The sequence below is a fragment of the Dipteris shenzhenensis genome, chromosome 2 (assembly GCF_047967505.1).
Source record: "Dipteris shenzhenensis isolate YYH24624 ecotype China chromosome 2, Dip_SZ_1.0, whole genome shotgun sequence".
Classification (NCBI taxonomy): domain Eukaryota; kingdom Viridiplantae; phylum Streptophyta; class Polypodiopsida; order Gleicheniales; family Dipteridaceae; genus Dipteris; species Dipteris shenzhenensis.
Window position 1 is genome coordinate 29,638,672 of NC_141597.1, and position 19,622 is coordinate 29,658,293.

Genomic DNA, 19,622 nt, shown 5'->3' on the forward strand with positions numbered 1-19,622 from the left:
TGATAAGTTTCGAGAGAGTGTAATGAAGGTTGACGAACCCCTGCCTCAATCAATCCAAGTGAAAGATTTCATATTTGGATTGAATGATCGAATAAAAATGGAAGTTCGGACTAAGTACGCGAACACGCTAGATGATGCAATAGCTATAGCCCTGAACTACGAGGATGCCAAGGGCAGCAAGCCAAGTGGGCTTGCACAGGTCGGAACCCAGTATGGGTATCCGAAGAAATCTGGGTTTAAGAAGAAGTGGACTAGTAGAGGGAGTGGTTCGCAGCCGAGTGGTCAAGCCAAGCAGGCGAGACCGGCTGAAACTCCTAAACCAAGTACCACCATTGGAGTGAAGAGGAAAGTAACCCCAATGGCAGCCCGGGCTTGGTCTAAGTCTCCCTTGAACCCACAACAAAGGGAAAAAGCGAGGAGAGAAGGCCTATGCTTTGGTTGCCTTCAACCTCATCAGTGGAAGGAATGTCCACGTAACAAAGATCGTCGGATGGCTGAGATGGTGATCTCAGAGTGCGACGTGGAGATGCAAGGAAGTCCCAGAGCGGAAGAGATGCAGATTCAGCTAGCGGGATCTTCTCAGAGGTTAGTACCTTGTTTGTTATGTGTGCCTGTTGCTAAGTTAGTGACGAGTGCACCTGATAACATCCTATCTAAGCCCGCAGCAACGGGGTATACAGCCTTTGATGATACGGAGTTAATTAAAATGAAAGGGCAAGTGGCCAATCATGATGTCATTGTGTTGTTCGACTCGGCGTCAACTCACAATGTGATTAACTCCAAGCTCGTAAAGAGGCTGAAATTAAAGACAAGTCCATCTGACTATGCGTATACAGTTAGGATGGCAGATGGAAGTTCAACTGAAGTATGGGACCAAAGGGTTACCCAGTTGGAGCTTCGGATTCAGGACTATGCTGAGAAGCTTGATTTTGAAATGACCAAGCTTGCTCATGCAGATATAGCCCTGGGAATGGCATGGCATTCTAGGAAGAATCCAGCCATTGATTGGAAAAAGCACGTATATCAATTCAAGATGAATGATGTGCTTTATGTCTTGCGAGGTGAAAAAGATATACCTCAGGGACCGTTGGTTTCTGTGATGAAAATCAGAAAGGCTCAAGTAGAGTTTTTATTCCTTTGCACGGCATCGGTAGAGCCGGTGGATGATTCTTCGGCTAGCACTGATGTTACGCAATGTGGTGAGATGGCCAAGCTGGCTAATCTTATAACAGAGGAGTTCTCTGAATGTTTCAGGGATGAACTACCTTATGGGTTACCTCCAAAGCGGAAAGTTCAACATACGATTGAACTGATCCCGGGGGCAGAACCTGTAAATAGACCTCCCTATAGAATGAGTTTTACTGAAGAGGCGGAGGTGCGTAGACAACTGGAAGAATACCTCAAGTTGGGGCAGATTCAACCAAGTTTCTCACCTTTTGCTTCGCCAGTGATATTAAAGAAGAAAAATGATGATACGTTTCGCCTCTGTATAGATTACAGAGCATTAAATAATATCACTGTTAAGCACAGGTATCCAACGGCTCGGATTGATGATTTGCTAGATGCATTACATGGAGCCGTGATTTTCAGTAAGATAGATCTTAAGTGTGGCTACCATCAGATCCGGATTAGAGCCGAGGATGTGCATAAAACCGCTTTAAGAAGCAAGTTTGGTCATTATGAGTTTTTGGTAATGCCCTTCGGACTTACCAATGCTCCAGCGACCTTCGTTATGCTTATGAACGATTTACTACGTCCGTATATCGGAAAGTTCGTAGTACATTTCATAGACGATATCCTAATATTCAGTAAAAGTGTTACTGAGCATCGTGAACACTTAAGGATAGTGTTCAGTACTTTGAGGAAAGCCAGTCTTTACGTGAATAAAAAGAAAACTATACTATATATGGTTAGGCTTGAGTACTTAGGATTCATAATTACTCCACAGGGGGTAGAAATGGATCCGAAGAAAGTGGCTGCGATACTAACTTGGCCAATCCCTCAGAGTCTGACCGCGTTGCGATCATTCTTGAGATTTGTCCAGTTTTATAGAAGGCATATCAAAGGATATTCCGGAATAGTATCGCCATTGACTGATCTGACCTCGGATAAAATACCATTTATTTGGGGACAGAATCAACAAGAAAGTTTTAACACCATAAAACAAGCTGTGGTCACAGGACCGGTGTTAAAAATAGTTGATCCCCAGAAACCGTTGTTCCTAGAAACCGATGCAAGTGGCATTGCGGTAGGAGCAGTTCTCCTTCAAGAGGGAAGGCCAGTAGCCTTTGAAAGCAAGAAGCTTTCTCCCTCTCAAAGGAATTGGCCAACTCATGAATTGGAGTTGTATGCTGTTATCCATGCTTGGAAAACATGGAGGCATTATCTGTATGGTTCAGAGTTTTATGTGGATGTAGATCATGATACTCTGAAACATTTTTGTAAACAACCTGACTTGAGGGGCCGCCAAGCTAGGTGGGCAGAGCTCATGCAGGAGTTTAATTTGACGATTCGGTACCGAAGAGGAAAAGATAATAAGGTGGCTGATGCGTTGTCTCGCATTATGCACAACCTGAGTTTCGCGATATTAGAGAGTGCTCTAATGACCGAGATCAGAGAAACTCAAAAGGTGGACGAGTTTGTTCAGAGCTTATGGCCTAAAGCTCATGTATTAAAACCCGGGGAAAGTGAAAAGGATGACCTGGCATCCAGAAAAGGCCAAACTTATGCAAGATATACCATAAGGGATGGTATGCTCGTTAGAAATGGCAAGGTTGTAGTACCTGGTCAGAATGATCTCAGGCAGAGAGTCATTCGACAATGCCATGATAGCCCGTGTGCAGGACATCCAGGTGTCGAGAAGACATATGATCTCGTGAAGCAAGATTTCTTTTGGCCAAAGATGAAAAAGCATATTCATGAATATGTGACACGGTGTTTCTCGTGTCAGGTAAGCAAGGCCGAGCGGGTGAAGCCACCCGGACTTTTACAGCCCTTGGAAATACCACTAAGTAAGTGGGAGAGCATTTCTATGGACTTTATTGTAGGACTACCTGCAACACAAGGAGGATATAATTATATCCTTGTGGTGGTTGATCGTCTAACCAAGATGGCTCACTTCATTCCAACTAGAGAATCTGTTAGTGCCCCACAAGTGGTGGATTTGTTCATTAGACATATATTTCGTCTGCATGGATTGCCTAGATCCATAGTGTCAGACAGAGATGTCAGATTTACGGGTCACTTTTGGACAGCGGTATTTGAGACACTGAGGACTGAGTTAGGAATGAGTAGTGGGGATCATCCTGAGACGGATGGTCAGACAGAGAGAGTCAACCAAACTTTAGAGGATATGCTGAGGGCATATGTGTCATTGAGGCAACATTCGTGGGACAAGTGGTTGCCATTGTTGGAGTTTGCCTACAATGATAGAAAACATTCATCTACCGGGTTCAGTCCGTTTGAACTGAACTATGGTTATAGACCAGCAAATCCAACTATAGTTGGAATACCTCAGAAAGTGCCTAGTGCCGCGAACTTTGTAGTTCAGATGCGGGAGATGCTAGCACTTGCGAGAGCTAATATCCGCCAGGCTATGGATAGGGCCAAGGTATATGCGGACGAAAATCGATCTATAAGAGTATTTGAAGAAGGAGAAAAAGTTTTTCTCAGAATTCCTTCGCACTCGAAGTCGTTGACTTCAGGAGAGTGTGCTAAGTTATCACCTCGATACTGTGGGCCGTGGTTAATTCTAAAGAGAATAGGCACTGTAGCCTATAAATTGGAATTGCCACAGGGGTGTAAGGTGCACCCAGTTTTTCATGTTTCGCGCTTAAGGAAATTTTTACATACAGGTGACTCACTAATCGAAGGTGTGGTTTTGTTTCAGGAGATAGAGGATATTGCAAGGCGCAAACCAACAAGAATCCTGGACCGAGGAACAATGCAAATACGAAATCGAAAGATACCCACGGTGTTGGTTGCATGGCATGGTCAGCCTCTATCCGAAGCTACCTGGGAATCTGTATATCAGTTGCGGAGAGTGTTCCCAGACTTTATCATCGAGGACGCTGATGTCTGAAGAGGGAAGGAATGTTACGCTCTAGCCGAGGTAGCATGACCTCGGAAGAATCAGTCGACATTTCCCTTAAAGGATCTATCTCTGTAATATATGTGTTTGCGCTTCATGTAAATGATCGGGAGGGATTTAATGTCAAGGTCCTAGGTGAGGGCTGATAGCACCAGACTAGGTAGATCTAAGGCCAAGGGCCTAGTGCAAAGATTGTGCCTAGGGGCAAGGAATTTAATGCATTCCAAGAGAGGGGTGAAATGTTGCATTAGGAAGGCCCTATATGGATGACATGTGGCATCTAGATCTATCTAGGGAATTGGGGTTTGCTGAGGCTAGTGAGAGAAGAGAAGAAGATGATTCATGTTGAATTTGTAACGTAGATCTCTGTCTGCTGGTTAGCCTCAGTGAGATATGGCTGGGTGGAGATTTGTGGTGCTGCTCCCGTGATCTGCAGTAGAATCTAGTAAAGGAAGTGTTTAACAGAGAGTGCCCAAGAAGAAGGCTCACCACTTGTTAGAAGTTACAACTTAGAACTTAGAACTTAGTTCATGACACATGTTGATTATTGAAGCATCATTCATGGATAACACATGATACTAGATAGATCAATCATCATAGGAATTTAGAATCATAGAAGCCTCCATGATGCTTCAAGTATAGACACTTGTAATATGTATAATTTGCACTCTATTGATAATTGTATTATGTATTAAAAAAATAATTTCTAGTACATAAATTGTACCATATTGCCGTTTCTTCCGTTTCTGTTTCAACGGGGGACGAAAATTCCGTTTCCCTGGTTTTTCCCGTTTCCGTTTCGGCTGGCAAATATGCTTGCACTTAGCTTGGAACTGTCCTAGCAACCCATACCGGGTCAAAAAATTCCCATAGCTGCCTCAAGTGCCCACCTGACCATTAGTGCGCTCCGAGAAGAGATAGAAAGCATGAACAAGCAGTCAACATCAACGGAAGCTGCACCAAGGATGGAATCATGAATGTGATTCATCCTGCACAACATAGGGCCTCCAAACAGTCCGCAAAGGGATAAGGCACCCTGTGTGCCCACAGCCCATTCTCCAAGGTAGCTCGTAGCTCACTGGAGCAGCCCGCTATAACCAACCAAGCCCCTACAACTAATTGGGTGCGTCAATTTTACGAGCAAAAACCTATGAGCAGGCTTATATGAGCGTGTTTTTCAAGAGATTTTAAAAATATTATTTCTTTAGGAAACATGGTTTTTACACTTTTATTTTCATTAGAACTAGATCCCTTTATCATAAAATTATACAGACTAGTCACTCATTCATTTTTACATAACATAAATCTTCTTATTCATAGACATCCCTTTGTACCCTTGTTATTACCTTAAAAAAGTATTGAAAAATAATTCTTTTAAGAAATGTCCCTCATAATCACTCTCAATATAATAATATTATACATAAATAATTACTTATTAAACACATTTATATCATATGGCAATATCTTTCAAGTGTTTTTATAGTATTAATAACAATATATTTATGGACATGTTTCTATAGAAGTTTAAATTACTGTAAATAAGTATTAACTTGGGCTTATATATCACTCTCATAAAATACATGTAATATTTAATACTATATATGCAAGGTTTTCCAAAATATAACCCCATAGATGTGCTCAAATGGGGTTTTCCGATCAATTTGAGTGGTTGAATGACTATATTTGGACATTGGATGTGAAAGTTATGTCACTTTTAAAAGTGCTGTCCAAGGTAGTTTCGCCAGCGAAACTACCTTGAAAGACCTTGTTCAAAAGGGGTTTCGCTATCGAAACTACCTTGATGGCTTGCTTCAATGAGTTTTCTTTGGAGAAACCCTTTCATGAAGATAGGTTGAGAGAGGTTTTTCAATGTTACCCCCTATTAACTAAAAAGTTGTAAGAAGGATCATAAGGGAATTTTCATAGAGAAGTCTACTCTACATGTGGGTTTCTTCAAAAGCGATCCCATTATGTTCTCACCATTCCCAAAGATTCACATAAATATTCGTGTATAAAATAGGCATTCCTATAATACTTTTCATATTTCTAAGTGAAACTATGTTTTCTTATGATCCATTTTTGTCATATTTTTGCATAGTTGGAAGCTTTTTTTTTCCTTCGCTCGGACGCTCGGAAGATTTCACTCGGAAAATGCTCATCCCTCAACTAATTTGACATATGAGGCTTGAGACTTGTAAGCAAAGCCTCTCTTCCAAGGTACGTCGTAAAGTCACCTCCTGTGAACAAGCCCCTCCAAGGTAGCTCGTAGCTCACTGGAGCAGCCCGCTATAACCAACCAAGCCCCTATAGCTAATTTGACATATGAGGCTTGAGACTTGTGAGTAAGCAAAGCCTCTCTTCCAAGGTACGTCATAAAGGCACCTCCTGTGGACCAACCCCTTTCTCAAGCACACAACTGTTATGCATTGGTGACATCTATTGGCGCTCAACGTCCACTCCGCCTCATCCACTTAGCCTGGCCATTATGCTTAGTCATCCCCTCACGAATCAGCTGCCGGGCACGAAGGCAAGGCTTTTAGGACAGCTTGGCTACCACGTAATTTTGCCACCAGCCCATGAGCCCCTATGGTCAGCCCATGCTCCCATATGTCAACCTCGATCAGCCCCAAAGCCTTGTGGTCAGCTCGTGCTCCTAAAATGCCAATCCGCATCTGCCCGCCGTGGGTGCCGTACGGATCCAATGGCAACCTTCAGCCACCCTTTGGTGATAAGCCCGTGCTCCAAAACGTCAATCCCCAACAGCCTGTGATCGCCGTATGGATCCAATCGCGACCTCTACTCTCAGGCAAAACCGCCGTACGGAATGTCTGCCTCTCCCCATCAATGTGCTTGGTGAGAGCATAACTCAGCAAGGGCTAAGCATGAGAGATTGATGCTTAATGGGTCGTAGAATGTATTAATTGTGTAACCCATTTTCAGGGTCTTCCATAAATTAAAGAAACACCAACAAAGGCCAATAAGTGTCTTTGTTTGGAGCAGGAATTCTAGCTCCCAATGTGAGAATATTGGCTGGTTATTTGTTTACTACCGCCCTTTTATTGGTCTTAAGGCCAGTTTCATGATTCCATTGCTAGGACATCAACATCTTCCTTAAGGAGGTGCATGTGGTTGTCTCATGGTGCAAGTATTGGTTTCTGTAATTGAATTACAGCAAGGAGAATTCATCAAGTATCTCACTTACTGATGAAGATTGGGATATGGAAGAGGAGTCCTCTTAAGATGGGCAAGATGAACCACCTATGAATGAGGGAGCTTCTCATGATGATCAGAATGCCGATAGACAGCAAGCTGCAAATACTTTTGACGTGAATGATTCTCAGCCCAAAGGGCGTAAGGAGGTTGATGATGCAAACGAGGCTGATGCACTGTTCAAGGCACACTTCTTTAGTACAATGGGAGCACTAACACCTTACTCAGGACCCACGGTTTGATAAGTTTCTACAACGTCACCCGAAAACTAAAGAGAAGAGTCATTCACATCCAGGGGAACTAGTGGGGTTCAAAGGCAGCCAGCCATATGGTCCTATGCCATTCAATGGACAGCCATCTATTATTCCAAATGCACAGGGTGCTCCATTGCGGCAGTCTATCTATGGTCTCGGTGGTGATTTGCATGGCTAAAGAAATAATTTCCAGAATGCAAACCAGGGGCAGCAAGCTTTTCACCCAATCCTCACTACATCCAAGATATTTTGGTGGTGGTTTAGAGTTCCAGACAAAGGCTGGTCAAGCTGTGGATAATCTTGGAATGCTTGCAAACTACGTTATTGGTTTTTAGCTTGGTATGCAAGGTATGCAAGGGACTATGCTTGGGGGTATGCAGCCCGGAATGCATAATGTAATGTATGCAAATATTGCCATGCAACCAAGGTCACAAAGTGGAATGCATGACCATTTGGGTGCTCCTGCAGGCATGCTTGGTATGCAAGGAACTGGGGCTGGTATGGCAAACCCTCCTATAGGTAGTTGCAATGATGGTCAAGCTGGGAGTCATGGTATGCATCCTCCATATTTGCAGCCACCTGTTTATGATAATCTAACGTCCAAAGGCAAGGAAAAAGACTATAAGGAAAGTGGGGCAGCAGTGAGGTTTGAGACCTTGAGTGGAGCACAAGATATGCTGAAAGCTTGACCTTTTTTTTACAGTTTGATGCAGCCTTTTCAGGACGTAACTTCATTAAGTCTTCTAAGATGTGCAAGGCACTATCTCTTCATGAAGTAGTAGGAACCACCCAAAGCTTCCGTCTCCATCTTTCCGCAGAGGTCCGTGTGAACGAGCTCTAGAGGAGCCTTTGCCCTGCTGGCCTCTTTAGGAAAGGGCTGCCGATGCTGCTTGCCCATCATGCAAGCTTCACATACATCGGGCAGATCTGCAATTTCTGGTAGGTCTGCAATCATTCCACTTTTATGCATCTCCTTTAAAGAACTAAGGTTTAGATGACCAAACCTCTCATGCCACAGCTTAGTGTTCTTCACATCGGCTCGAGCACTGAAAGCTGAGAGTTCGTAAATGTTGTTGCGCCATGTACCTTTACCAACGACCTTCCCTTGATCCAGAATCTATGCGCCATTCTTGTCGAAGTGAACTTTGAGGTCCCGATCCGTGATCGCAGAAACAGACAACAAGTTCCTCTTGATATCTGGCACATAAAGAACATCGGACACCTGTTTTACAACTCCATCTGACTTGAGAGCAATCGTACCTTTTCCTTTTGCTGGACATTTTGCATCATTGCCGACTGCTACCAGCTCCTACCCGCCTTGCTAAAACTCAGTGTTTTCTTTCAAGCAATTCGGCCCTGGGGCCGACAATGGAGGGGCACACTACCACTCTCATCAATCATTGTCTTAGAGAAGGATTTGTTGAGAGGGAAGCACTTCGGGGTAACATTGAGTTCGTGAGCCAAATCCTTCACCCACTGCAAACGATTGTTGCTTCGCTTGATTGCCTTTCTACCGCATCTAGTTTGGGATAGTTAGAGTCGACCCGTTTTTCTCTCATTAAGTGTTTCAATGGTTCTTTTTAAGCATGGTTTTCACTATTTGCTCTTTGAACTAGTTTCTCACATGTGTGTTTTACATGGCTGGAGGAAAGCAAGCCACTGTTTGTTCCCTTAAATAGTTTCCGGCACATCACTCCAGAGGAAAGCAACTCTCCTGCATTGTAGGTTTTTGAGGGCTTCTTGTGTGACCTGTTGGGACAAGGTAGCAGTCAAGAGTTGCCTCGTTTGAGCTCTTCGTTGGCCTGTAGGATTGGAATTGATGGAGCTGGAACACCGGGGGGATGTGTTCCCCTATTTCCGGAAAATGTTTTGGGACATGTTCTCATGTAGCAATGACATTCCGAGATCTAGCGCGGCGTGCGATTGCCAAAACTGCCCGGAACTGTGCATTGGGGCCTAATTCCTTGATTTCACCGCCTCTTAGCATTGTTCCCAAACACACGGTTTCGGAAGGTCCGAAACGGCACGGCACGACGTTTTTGAGCTGTTTCTGAAATGCGAAACTGTGTTTCGGACAGGATTTTTTTTCCCCCCAATTTTTCTCGACGCCTCATGGACCATTTTCCTACGTCAGTAAATCGTGATTACTGCATCCGCCCTCTCTTCTTTGCTTCCCAGCCACTCTCCTTTGCTTCTTCCTCCTCTATTTGTCCTCTTCCTTGACCTGCACCACTTCAAGCTTCTCTACCAATCCTTTTCCTTCACCTACATCATGCTTGGAAGCTGGCCCTTTTCTTTCTCTCAAATCTTAAATTTCCTTCCAAGTTCCTTTACTTCCTAAATCCTTTATTAGTGATCTTCCCCTTCCTCTACCCTGCTATGCTTTCCCTCTTTGAACTTGATTAAAGATGTATTTCAAGCATTTGTAATGCTTTCCCTTCCTCTACCCTACTACACTTTCCCTCTTTGAACTTGATTAAAGATGTATCTTTCAAGCTTTTCTAATATTTTCATGAATGATATATGTATGAATAATATAATATATATATAGATTACTAACCTTATAAACTGAAACCTGAACTCCAAAACACGGTTTCCCGCCATGCTCCGTATCACCATTTCCAAAACTCATGGGAACTATGCCTCTTTAGCTCTTGCTCTTGCCTGTACTAACCTATCAGTCCTCACTCCACTCTCTCCTACTCCCTCGGCCTTCACGATTGTAATTTTTGTGTTTTTTTTTAAGTTTAAAGCTGAAATGGCAACTTTAGAGCTGTTAAAAGTGATTTTCTTTGCATATTTTGGTATATTTCCAGGTCATTTGATGAAATGACTAGCATTCACATTCCCCCTTCCATGTTCCCCCACATTCTCATTTTGGCATCAGACGTTCCCGAAATGTTCCCACTCTCTGGTAACTATGGATTGATCTTTGTCTCCTGCATGATTAAACTTTGTCAGGGTACAGATTGAGATTTACCTCTCCACCTCTGATGCGATTTTTGGGAGTTTTGTGGAGGATGGACATGGCTCTCCCACCTCTAATGTAAGACTGTACTTCGGTACTTTGTTGTCTTGAAATGGAATATGTTGCTTTTTCGGTTCAACAGAGTTAATAGAATCATCCCACGCTATACTTTCCGTGCTTCCTCTTTGGAGGATGTTAGGCATACCAAAAAAGCTTTGAATTGGAGGTGAATGTCACATATACCAAGCCTTCTATGATAAAAATGTCCATGATCACTTGTCAATACTAGCAAGCCTTATTTAGCCTATGACCACCTCAATACCTATGCTTACCTCATTTCTTAAGATCTAACGTCCTTTTCTATCAAACTTTAGAAAACCAGTATCTTCTTGTAAAGATTGTATATGCACAGCAAAAGTATTGCTAGCACCTTCTCAAGATATTATTGAAGGAGACTGGATGATCGAGTGATGTATAAATGATCATGTGAGTAGCATTCTTCAAGTTGCTTGTGACTTCCCCATCTAGCATCAAAACTTCAAGCTCCAATCTCTTCAATGTAATCTCAGCTGCCATTTGGGAATCCCTGTTACTGCAAGTTTCAAAAAAATGAACTCAATCCAACTAAGGAAAGAGACACACCAGTGATGGATATCAACAATTATGAAGTACACTTGAAGGGCTGAATATACATGCACAAGATGAGCTCTTCATTTGCTACAAAACCATTCTAAGGTCAAGAACTTACTTTGAATGGATAGGATGATGAAAGTAGATGCGGCAGTCACAGAACTGACCAAAGCGTTCCCTCTGACAATATTTCTTCTGAAAATGACGGATCTCCTCCTTACTCACTGGATAGTCGATTGCCTCCAGGTTTTGGAATAACTGATGAAAAATGTTCATTAGGTCAATGGGTACCACAAAAACTTCAAAAACCAATCAGAAAATTTCATGCACATGCCTTTCATTTTTGCAAGAGAAATATTAACAAAGAAAGTAGTCATTTTACTGATATTTGCAGTTATGGTACCTGTTTTAGATCAGCAATGTCAACTTCATGTATGTAGCTATCGCCAAACTCATCTGCATCATCCTTCAGCTTTATTTTTGAAGCTACTGACAAATGTAGGGCATACCTTACATAAAATATATTCAATCAGGTAATACATAGTCCCATAATACAAGGCATGATTTATGCTGGAGCCTGGCATGGCTCTAGTGACCATCTACTAGAATCGTGGACAATGAATTGTATAAACAGTAAACATACAAAGAGGTTTGTGAAGATCCCTTACTTTGGCCTTAGGGGTAGCAGCGCCTTCTGGGAGCAGCAATCTGTTACCCACGATTGATGGATTATATCCCTGTGCACTGCTGCAGCCTCGTATCTTATACCTGCAAAGCTTCAACCTTCAACTGTAAGAAAAACTTGAATTATCTTAACCAAGAACAAAATAGAAAGCCAAGTTTATCTTAACCAAGAACAAAATAGAAAGCTTCCACTAAGTTACTTATACCCTCGAACCTTTCCTTAAGAAATGGGGCAAGATAGGAGAAGCCATTAATCTATTCAAGACCACACATGGAAAGGATGTATTGTCAGATGAGACTTCTCCAGGGGGATAATAGCATTCCAACTAAAAAACAATAAAAGAGAGACAACACTCGGCTCATTCTTGACTCTGCAGATCACAAGGTATCCCCTTGGTTCTCAGCTTTCTCAACCAGTTAGAGAACAAACTCACCTTGCACCTGTGCATACAAGCCTTCTTGAAGTCCATAAAGCTGCAATCAGCTTTGAACTCCAATGCTTAGCCTCTCATAAATCATGAAGCTGTGACCCAAGGTGGATGATTAATGTATATGCCTGCCAGTGCTCTCTTACACACACAAGCCAAACACACGCCTCAGGTGTTACAAGTTCTGTCTAACGGTCCCTTGCACAACTTGTCTTCATCCTGTACAAGCAGTGTGAGACACACACTTCCTTTTTCTTGGGGGTGAAATCCATCAGGCTTTCTATTACAATGAGCAATCCCCAAACAAGGGGCTAACAATTACAAGATCAGAAAATCTCATTATCAGATAAGAAAAGAGTATCATCTATCTGACAAGCACGCAGGCAATCAAAGAAGATTGCCTCAACAACACCCAGAAGAAAGAAAACTTTGAGAAAGTGGGATCTTGAAAGACTACAATTACGGTCTTTCCAAAGGCTCCAGAGTCCCCAATAGCGAACCCACGTGAAAAAGAGATCAAAGCCTTGCCGCTTTGGGTGGATTCCGAACAGCCAAGCACTATTTATCATATGCAGTAAAGTAGAGTTAAGGATATCCCAATATGTGAGGAAAATTTCAACAATGAGAACATCCCACCTTGAAGATTTCCATCTCAGGATTTTATTGCATCAGATAACTCCCTTTTAGTAAAAGGTTCGTCTAGCTCCAAAGCATGTGCAGGAGAAACAAAGGGAAAGACATGCTGCAAAAGTTGTCGTCGTGCAAACAGACTTCTTACGAAGGGAGATATGCACACCCAAACTGCCGAGCAAAGTGAGTTGACACAAGCCGCAGCAAGTTGTGATCGAGAGAAATTCCAACAACCAACAGGCATAAGGACTCGGCAAATACTGACAGAGTGCCTCTTGTAATGTAGGCTTTTGAAAAACTGTTTTGACGAACAACCTTTATTAAAAAATGCCCTCTGTGCTCCCATTAAGTAATTTTTATATGATCATTGCACTGCAAACAATGGTTAGCCTAGCATAAAAACATGCTTTCTGGAAAAGACAAAGGCAGAAAATGGCTAAGCTCAGTCAATGTTTGGCAAGTGTTTTTTGGCCCAAGTAACAGTGTCCCTCAAACTTTTCATGTAATTCTTGCCATAATCACGAATGACTGCTTGCATTCTGACAACAAAAGTATCCCATGCATAATGAATATCAATATGCCTCTAATGTGAAAGAAGCTTAATGGCATCAGAAAACATTGCCTTGTATACAACATGCTCCAAGTAACTATTGCTAACAATAACAAGATGACAACCTGTCAACTGGCATTTCATGAAGAGATATCCTCAACCATAAAGGGACATGATCCGAATGCATAAAAGTGTAGTCAACCCACATTTTGTAAGTGTGATTGTCATAATGTTGTGAATTAACCCTATACCAACGATCCAGGCAAGCCAAATAAGGGGACTGTGCATTACGTTGGAAATTATATCCTGGCAATATGGGCTGTAATTCCTTCCAAAGATCAACAAGGCTGAGTTGAAGCAATAATTGAGACCAATGGTGTCTCTCAGAGGCCAACATATGAGTATTAACACAAGTATTTCCCTGTTGTGGGGCATTATTAAAATCTCCACAAATGTAGGCATCTAGGGATACAATAGCATAGCATCCCAAATAAAACCTCTACTGTGAGAGGATTGAGGCGCATAGACTCAAGCAAAATCAAATATCTCTCCCTCAATAAGACATTGTATACTAATCTATCTACCTTGGTTATCATTGAGAGCAACGCTGGCTGAAGATCATGCTTCACCAAAAATACGACACTCGAGAAAGAGTGCTCTCCAGCGAAAAAGATATCATAAATGCCCTTGGCATCCCGCATACATATGTTGATTATGTTCTTGGAAAGCCACTATATCTGGTCGCATTTGATTGAGATACACCCATATAAGTTTCCATTTCTTCGCATCACATAAACCCTATGCATTAAGTGTCAAGCATTTCATTATGACAGCATATTTAAAATTTATGTACATGTCATATTATCCAAAAAACAAGAAAATCAGGCCTGCATAGCCTCCTCCGGATCCGTGATGAGATCTTGACGAGGAGGTACAGCCTGATAACCAAGCGTCAAACCAGCAATTTCTTCCTCTGGAAATAAAGTATGGCTTACCGTCATAGCAGCCCATGTAATGCCAATTCCAGAATTTTCAGCAAGAATCTGACCACTTGAAGACGAGGCATTCCAAGTCCTAGGAGGTAGAGGTCTCCTATCTGAGACCATCCCTCTTGTAGTATGCAAGGATTCATTAGTATTTTAATCCTTGAGCTTGAGCTCAGGTGCAGAAGGTAAAACAGCAGGTGCATTTCCATTAGAATTAAGTAGTGCCTCTCCCTTGTCTTGTAGTGTAGGAGGCATTTTAACACCTTTATTTTTGGACACCGAAGGGCCAGGGGCATCCTTATTCTGCACTAGAGGAGGCATGGCATCCGGGGGCATTTTTTGCAATACCAATGGACACTATGAAGCCATATGCCCACTCTCAACAGATCATGACAAAGTGGCTAGAGATGATGCTAGATATGCCATATGACAATGTAAGCATGCAAGCCTCACTTGATGGACTATATACATTTTGCCCTTCACAAGGACAAGTTCCTGAGTTCGGATGGGCTTACACCTTCCTTTTTTATTGCTTTCTGGGATAAGATTGGGGACCATGTTACCTCAACCCTGCGGCATCTGGGACCTTGGAGTTATGCTTGTTTCACTTATAGAGGGTCTCACACAACTTATTCCAAAGGGAGGTTGCAGAAAATTTGGTGTCACAATGGCCGCCAATCACTCTTTTGGGCTCCTACGACAAAATTCTAACTACAGCCATCAAGCAGCCCATTCTCCCAAATCTTACTCATGATACGTAGACAGGCTTTGTGCATGGCAGAAGCATTTTTTATAATATCTTCTCATTTTGAGAAGCTTCAAATTGGGCCATACAGAGCAGCCAGAGGCTGGCCATTCTACACTTGGAAATTTGAGAAGGCATATGACAGGGTAGACTGGGATTTTTTTAAGGGCACCCTTCTTAGTTTTGGATTTTCAGAAGCATGGATTAGAGGGGTTTCCTCCTTATACAGATCAGCCCACAGAATCAAGTCTTATCAAAGGAATCAAGTGGAGTGGGACGGAGGAGAGGAAGGTGGAGCAGAGCAGAGTGGACCGAGTGGAACATAGCGGATGGAAGTGAGGGAAGGTGGAGCTGAGTGGAGTGGAGAGTAATAGAGCAAAAGGAGGTGAGCGAAGGCAAGCAAAGCGGAATGGAGTGAAGAGAGGGAGTGAAGCAAGCAGGGGCACAGATCAGCTCTACCACTACTATATGAGCTCTTGCACAGGCTGTACAAGCACCATATAGTCTGTAATGATACAAAGGAGGATGGAAGGACCATTTCAAGCAGAGAGAAGCAGCTTAGTGAGGAGCAGCAGCCTCCAAAATCATATTTCTAAGAGGGAGAGAGCAATGGGAGTGGAGAGGGTGGAGTGGAGTGGAGAGGGAGAGAGCAATTGGAGTGGAGTGGAGAGGGTGGAACGAAGCAAAGAGAGGTGAGGGAAGGAGAACGGAACGGAATGAATTGGAGGGAGGCGGGACTGGCAGGGGGTATGGATCAGCCATATCAGTACTGTATGGACATGAAGTCTGTATGGACTGATAGAGAGGAGCGTGGGAGGCTGTGGCGAGCGGAGAGGAGAAGGTCGAGGCAGGTAAGAGGGAGAGAGTACATTAACTTCCCAGGTTGACACACGTACACCAATGTCTACTATTTTTATCAATTTGATACTTTTACAGACAAAGCTCTGCAATTATACAGAGGTAGCCCTCACCTTTCTTCTCAGCAGCAATAGCATGGGTTACAGAGTCATTCATGTTCATTGAAAATGAACCTCCGTGTTCAGCGACCAGCTTATGAAGGGTATCCTTGGAATCCTGAGGTTGAGCATTGATAAAATCTGAACCCAAGTGAAAGTAAACTGTAGAGTAATACCCTCAATGTGCAAATAATTTGTGCACAAGAAAGACATGCTTGGAAGCAAGGATATAATTTCATGCTTATTGAAACTGAAAAGGATACAGAATACCAATCCTTTGAAAATTGAGGTTTCTTTTTTGACATGTGATACATCTGTTACCATCATATGAGAAGGAACCAAAGGCACCAACTGCATTGCTTTCTTCTGTTTTGAGACCTTTGGCCTATTGGTTTTCCCGTTAACCTTTACATCTGCTGTGTTTCCACTTTTGGAATGTACAAGGTCCACTAAAGCTGCAGCATAAACAAAAAATCAACCTATCAGAAAGAAGCTTGTGCTAAAGGATATGCATCACAGAAGGCTGTCGAATCAGTGATTATTACTTTCAAGAGCCGCCCAATTGTAAGGGCCTCATGCCCAATGCGCCTTCCAATGCCCAAGAAGGCTTAAAACATATTTGACGAGAATATCCATCACCACAACAGGAAAGACTAGCTTCGTTCTTTCACATGTTTTGTGCATATTTAAAAAACTGTCGCTTTTGATGCATCCATCCCAAAGAAACTCTCTACAAAAATGAAAGGAAGATATAGTCCAATCCAAATGCATCCTCACAATGTGCATCACCATCCAGATGCTAAAATGTTTTAGTATTTATTCTAAAATAGCATCAACATCTCAGAATGTACCCATGCTGTCCTGGAGCATTGGTAGCTTGTCCAGAGTTCACAGATATGCATCAGCCTAATCATTTGTTCTTTTAGGCAAACTTTGGAAAATTAGGAAATAAATATAGATTAGACTAAATTAGCCCATGAAAGCCAGCAAAAGACAGTAATAACACGTTTCCCATATGCAATACATTGGAGAAAAAAGTATTTCCAAAAGTTAATTATTCAGTAGAATGCAGCATACTTACATTGCACATCAAGGCAATCATACCAAGGCTTATCATACCGTACCCGCCGTATACGAGGGAAACGTAAACTATAGGGACTAGCAAACACCTGTTGGCAGATCAAGACAAGCATTAAAACAGAGTGCATTATGAGCCTACAATTGAATATAAGCAGTATATCACAATTTCATATGGTCCTGCACATTGACATATTACCTATGGCTTGATAATTTGCATAACACTTATAATCTTGTCTATAACAATCTACACAGCATAGAACGAAAATATAAACATTTCCTGCAGAATGACAACATCACCTCTGATTTTATAGTGCGTATATCACTTATAATCTCAACAATAACCGACCTGCAAAGGGGAATAGAACAGCAGGGTGAATGAATATCCATCTAACCTGAAAGTTCTTCCTTTTAAAGCATTCCCGATTCTAAATTAAGCATATAAAAAACCCAAAAACATGCACAAGCCAAGGACACTACTTTTCTGGATGGTCAACCCAAAAATCAGGGCGTTCCTTTGCTGTGTTGGTAACTGTGTAAAAGCTTGGCGGCCTCATGTTCTTATCATTCTTCCTGAAGCCAGCATATTCAACAAGACCAACAAAAAAAAAAGACACAATAAGCTTATGCAATAACTGAACTCACATAAAGCAAAACACAAAACAAAAGAAGAAACGAAATGTCTTTACAAAATATTAACAGTAAAGTCCCTAACAAAGTCCCGAAAAAGTTATAGGACTCACCTTTTATTTGCAATAATGTATATTCAGTGCGTGCATGTGCATGCATGTGTAGCACTATGTTGACAGATGATAGATTCAATGTGGGGCAGTTTAAGGTAGGCAGGAACGATCAGTACAACATGCAATCAAAAACTTAAGAATCATTGCACTGCAGTTAAGGCACATGTGACCGTTATTTTGTGAGACAGATGAGTCCAATGATGGCAAGCTGGTAATCCCAGGCTCCTTTCTCAGCGCTTGGGTCGCTCTCCTCTCTTCTGGATTGCTCCCTCCATGATCCACTCTCTTGCTTTGGGCCCGTCAAGTGTTCTCTCCCCCCCTTACACTCCCATTGTTTCAACCGTCATTGACCACTGAATATCCTGATGGTAGTAAATGGTCACATTCAAGTTAGCTGTCATCACTAAATTTATCCTTGTCCATCAGCTTCTCCTTTCGAGAAAATGACTGTAGTGCTAGATTCATGTTGTATCCTCCCTCCCGCTCACTCCCATTATCCCAGCCCCTGATGCACCATTGAATTACCAGATGATAGGAGATGGTCACATTCAAGGTGGCTGTCATTAGTCTCCCTGTCCACCAGCTTCCCTTTGGAGGACATCCTGAGACTCCCGAGGGTGAGGTACTTTGACCTCCCAGCAAACCCACCAGTGGCAGAGGCAGAGTTCTTAGGCTTTTGCACCATGTCAGGCCTCAGGGGAGGCCACAGCTCCAGCTCCTCCCATCCCCTCACTCCCCCCCTCCCTCCACTCTCCTCCGCACAGCCACCCCCTCCTGCTGCAGCTTCCTCCTCCTCTCCTCCCCACCCTTTCGAAGTCTAAACCTCCTAAAACAACTAAGCCTTCAGGCAAAGGCAAGGTAGAGACTTTCTCCTCTCAGCCTCAGGAATCTTCTTCACAGTCAGAGCCCGGCAGTCTCCCAATGCAAGACACAGCTCCTATGGAGCAAGCAGAGGCAGATGGTCTGTTTTCTCAACTTCCTGGTCCGAGGCCTCGACCTGGACAGCCCTCCCGAGTGAGTTCTAAAGGCTTGGTCACTGGAATGACCTTGATGTTTAGGATGATTACCCCCACGCCTTGGAGGTGACGGTAGTGATCTTGTAGCCCTAGAAAGGGGATCCATTGGGGTGATTGGCTCCTCCACCAACCCCTTTTGGGGCTTCAACTTCACCGCTCCAGGAGAGGACAAGTGGACTCCAGTATGATTCGATCTCATGATGAGGGATCAGATGTTCCATATGATGGGTGGCTGGCACCCTAGGGTAGGGAGTTGTGGATTACTCATGGGGACAAGGCTATCTATCAACTGGGTTTCTCACCGTTATGCATACGCGTAGTAGCGATGCTTCAGGTGGGGCTAGAGGTTCATCTCTCTCAGGCCACTCGGTGAACATTACCGCAATGTGCTCATAGGCCTTATAAGGGAAAGTGTTCCCTTCATGATGCAAAGGGCCCAGAAGGTAGGCATTGAGCCAATCATGCCTCTAACGCACAATCGCACGAACGAGGGTTAATCCCCTTGCGAAGTCACATAAATCCATAGTTGTTGTGCAGGCTCCCACCCACAAGAGGACCTCTATCCCCTCCCCCTTTCCCCATGAGTTGGATCATAATTAGTTGGAACGTGCACGGGCTCCATGATCGTACGTGGCAACGACCACCATAGTTGATA

The 19,622-nt window shown here is 43.0% G+C and overlaps 1 protein-coding gene across 1 annotated transcript in view; it reads right to left on the minus strand.

Moving 5' to 3' along the window:
• The window catches only part of ATLIG4 (DNA ligase IV), a 205,995-nt gene that overhangs the window by 14,598 nt on the left and 171,775 nt on the right, over window positions 1–19,622 (minus strand). Inside the window, exons 17-25 of the mRNA XM_087387540.1 lie at window positions 17,689–17,781; window positions 17,509–17,557; window positions 17,213–17,300; window positions 16,395–16,586; window positions 16,147–16,272; window positions 11,821–11,920; window positions 11,556–11,661; window positions 11,271–11,410; window positions 10,953–11,114 (exon numbers count right to left, since the gene is read on the minus strand). Coding sequence (XP_087243666.1) covers window positions 10,953–11,114; window positions 11,271–11,410; window positions 11,556–11,661; window positions 11,821–11,920; window positions 16,147–16,272; window positions 16,395–16,586; window positions 17,213–17,300; window positions 17,509–17,557; window positions 17,689–17,781 — 1,056 coding nt within the window. The remainder of the gene's footprint in view (window positions 1–10,952; window positions 11,115–11,270; window positions 11,411–11,555; window positions 11,662–11,820; window positions 11,921–16,146; window positions 16,273–16,394; window positions 16,587–17,212; window positions 17,301–17,508; window positions 17,558–17,688; window positions 17,782–19,622) is intronic.